Source organism: Lactuca saligna, chromosome 6, assembly GCF_052625555.1.
Source record: "Lactuca saligna cultivar CGN05327 chromosome 6, ASM5262555v1, whole genome shotgun sequence".
NCBI classification, from domain to species: Eukaryota; Viridiplantae; Streptophyta; class Magnoliopsida; order Asterales; family Asteraceae; genus Lactuca; species Lactuca saligna.
In genome coordinates this window covers 39,699,479-39,702,398 of record NC_136422.1, presented here as the reverse complement: position 1 = coordinate 39,702,398, position 2,920 = coordinate 39,699,479, and the positions used below count along the sequence as shown (strand labels likewise).

Sequence of the window (2,920 nt, the reverse complement as noted above, 5' to 3'; positions counted from 1 at the left end):
AATGATTTCGGCATCAATTACACAAAAACTTACTGTTGACCACAAATTTCAACCAATCGTTCTCAAGCCTCGTAACGTTTGACATCAAAATTCAATTTCAAGCCAATTAGACATTTGATACCAAAATCAGTTTCACTACTTCGATATCTCACCATACAAAGCTTCAAGTCACGATTTTCAATCCAATTTCAATAAACACCAAAATTTTTTATTACCAATTCTCTTTCAGATCAAACACAATATTTTCACCAAACGTTTCTTCATCTTCATATGTTCTTGACTAATTTCCGTTGACTTTTCTTTGAAACATTCAAATACGTCACAAACATCCAAAATCGAACTTGTATGAATGTCTGAATCTCATCAACAAATCGCAATTTGACATCCCAATAAACTTTTTACGATCAAGCCCAAGAACAGATAGAACTTTGTTCAAATTAAGGAACAAAAAACGATCGAGCAAAAGATAAAATTGAATTAGACTTGAGTGATATCGATCAACTCATCTTAAGTATGAATCCAGAACAGGAAGGAAGTAAAATTAATACTGACATGTTATTAGTCATATTAAATCAATCAAAAGAGTCGATTATCAAAAACTTTTGAAAACCACGTAACTCAATCTAAGTAAAGTCAAGAATGGATAAACAATTTTAACGCACAAAAGATACTGTTAAGAGATTGATACACACAATTTTACCAAATGAAAACATCGCTTCATAGAATAAGCAATCGGAAATCAAAAATAGTATGAACTGAATAGAGAGTATCGATAAATCAATTTGTAATTAATTTGGGGTCAACTTTGATACATCGATGAACAGTATCCGAACGAAATTTGGACTCGATGAACAGTGAGACTTTCGTAATATTGGGCTCAAAATTAATAATAGAACTCAAATCATTTTGGCTAGATTTTGATTAAAATGAACAATAGTAAATTAAGAATCCATTCAAACAAAAGAATATTAGATTGGATTGTGTCTTGATAAAAAAAAAAATTATTGGATCTTAACAAATAGGTTTTTCAAAAAAAATTGATCCAATGACTCAAATGATCAAAAAAATCAAGAACGCAAGCATGAATAAAAAAGATTTAGAGAAATCATCGAGAGACTCACCATAAATGTTCTAATTGTGTTGAATGTAACCAAACCGATAACCGTTTCTTCAAAAATCGTTTTGATTTTCGAAGACCCACTTTGATACCAATTGTAGTGTTGATTATAATGATTTACTAGATATTTTTTATTTCCGCAAATGTCATCATAATCAACTCCACTATAGATATAGATTTGAAATGAAGACTAAAAAAAAAAAAAAAAAAAGATTTAAACAGAAAGGATCATTAGTTTTACATTTGCAAATCTTAAAGACGGCTTAGCAAAATATGGTTATAACGTTTTTATAAATGTGTAAAATATGGTTGTACAAACTACTCAATCACATTGGATGTTTTATTGCAACTATATTATTAGAGAACTACTACGCTCAACATTCTCGTCAATGATTAACCCCTTTTGCTAATTATGCACCATCAAACAACTATTTAACTTCACCGATGATAACTGTGGAGGTCGCTTCATAATTTACTTTTCTTTTTTTATGGTACACATCGCAAAAATGGACTAGTTCTAATTTCTTAATTCCCTGTACGATAATTTCAGAAACCTCCATTTTTTTCTTTATAGGTCCCCCTCCCCTCAGATATAACTTATTTACCATCTTCTTACCCCGCATTCTTTGCTCATCCGTTCTCCCTCTGCCACCACTTTCCGATGGAAAAAACTGACAGAGAAACTCATGATTTCATGAACGTCGAGTCTTTCTCTCAGCTTCCTTTCATCCGTCCATCACCTCTCAAAGAAAAAGGCATAAGGCTCTTCGGCAAAGAATTTGGTGGTGGTGGTGGTGGTGATTCAGCAGCCATGATTTCTGATGACTTTGACAGTACTATCGATGCTTCAGCCGCCACCCATGAAGAATCCAAAGAAATCGGTGAAAGTAGCCGAAAGTTCGAGTGCCATTACTGTTGCAGAAACTTTCCTACTTCACAAGCCTTAGGTGGCCATCAAAACGCACATAAACGAGAACGACAACACGCCAAAAGAGCTCACCTCCAGTCAGCGATGGTTCATCGGAGCTTCTCGGAAGCACAAATGTATGGCCTTATGAACTACCACCGCTATGTCACCACAACCGCCAACCCATCACCGCCCTACTACCACCAAGCCACCGGCGCCGCATCAACCATCACCAACTACAATCAAAGATTCTACGGAGGTAACTCCACCTACACATCTCATCAAACACCCATCAATGGCAGTCCATTGGCGTTATGGAGATATCCAAATGCCCAAACATCAACATTTAACTATGACAATTCGATCAACAGCTCGTCATTGATGTCTTCGAATGACGGGTTAAGGGCGTCAAGAATCCCTGCAAGCTCTAGTTATATGTATGATTCAAAGCCGAGCGTTCAAGATCCAGTTAGTCTTGACTTGCATCTGTAACATTAAATCTCAAAACTTCATAGCGTTATCTACCATTTTCGTCTTATGAGTTTTCTTTAGAAGCATTTTATAGAACTACCATTTCATTTTTAAGAAAGATATGATGCTCAAGTAGATATTCATCAAATCTAACAAAGATATTACTGTTATTCAAATGTGCATGTGTATCGATAGGGTTCTAAAGTACATCAACAAAATCCTTTCTTGGGTTCCTTCTATTTGACTATGAAAAACCCTAAACTGGTGATGAAAAAATTAAAATTAGGGCTAAATTATATCAAGAGAAAACTACCAGATATTTATTTTTGGATTTAACATTTTTATTAAATTCTGCAGAAAAAAAAAAAGAGTTAAAAGTTATGTAGAGTCAACATCTGGTGGTATCAGTGATTGTACCCACAGAA

General features: G+C 34.4%; 1 protein-coding gene across 1 annotated transcript; it reads left to right on the top strand.

The window, feature by feature from the left end:
* The first annotated feature begins 1,629 nt into the window (after positions 1-1,629).
* On the top strand, positions 1,630-2,613 carry LOC145000279 (zinc finger protein 8-like). Its single transcript, XM_078959480.1, has one exon. It carries the CDS (start codon positions 1,779-1,781, stop codon positions 2,514-2,516), a length of 738 nt encoding a protein of 245 aa, XP_078815606.1. The 5' UTR covers positions 1,630-1,778; the 3' UTR covers positions 2,517-2,613.
* Positions 2,614-2,920: the final 307 nt, after the last annotated feature.

Coding starts and splice junctions, on each gene's coding strand:
- LOC145000279 (XM_078959480.1), top strand. CDS start 1,779: ATGGAAAAAACTGACAGAGAAACTCATGATTTCATGAACGTCGAGTCT.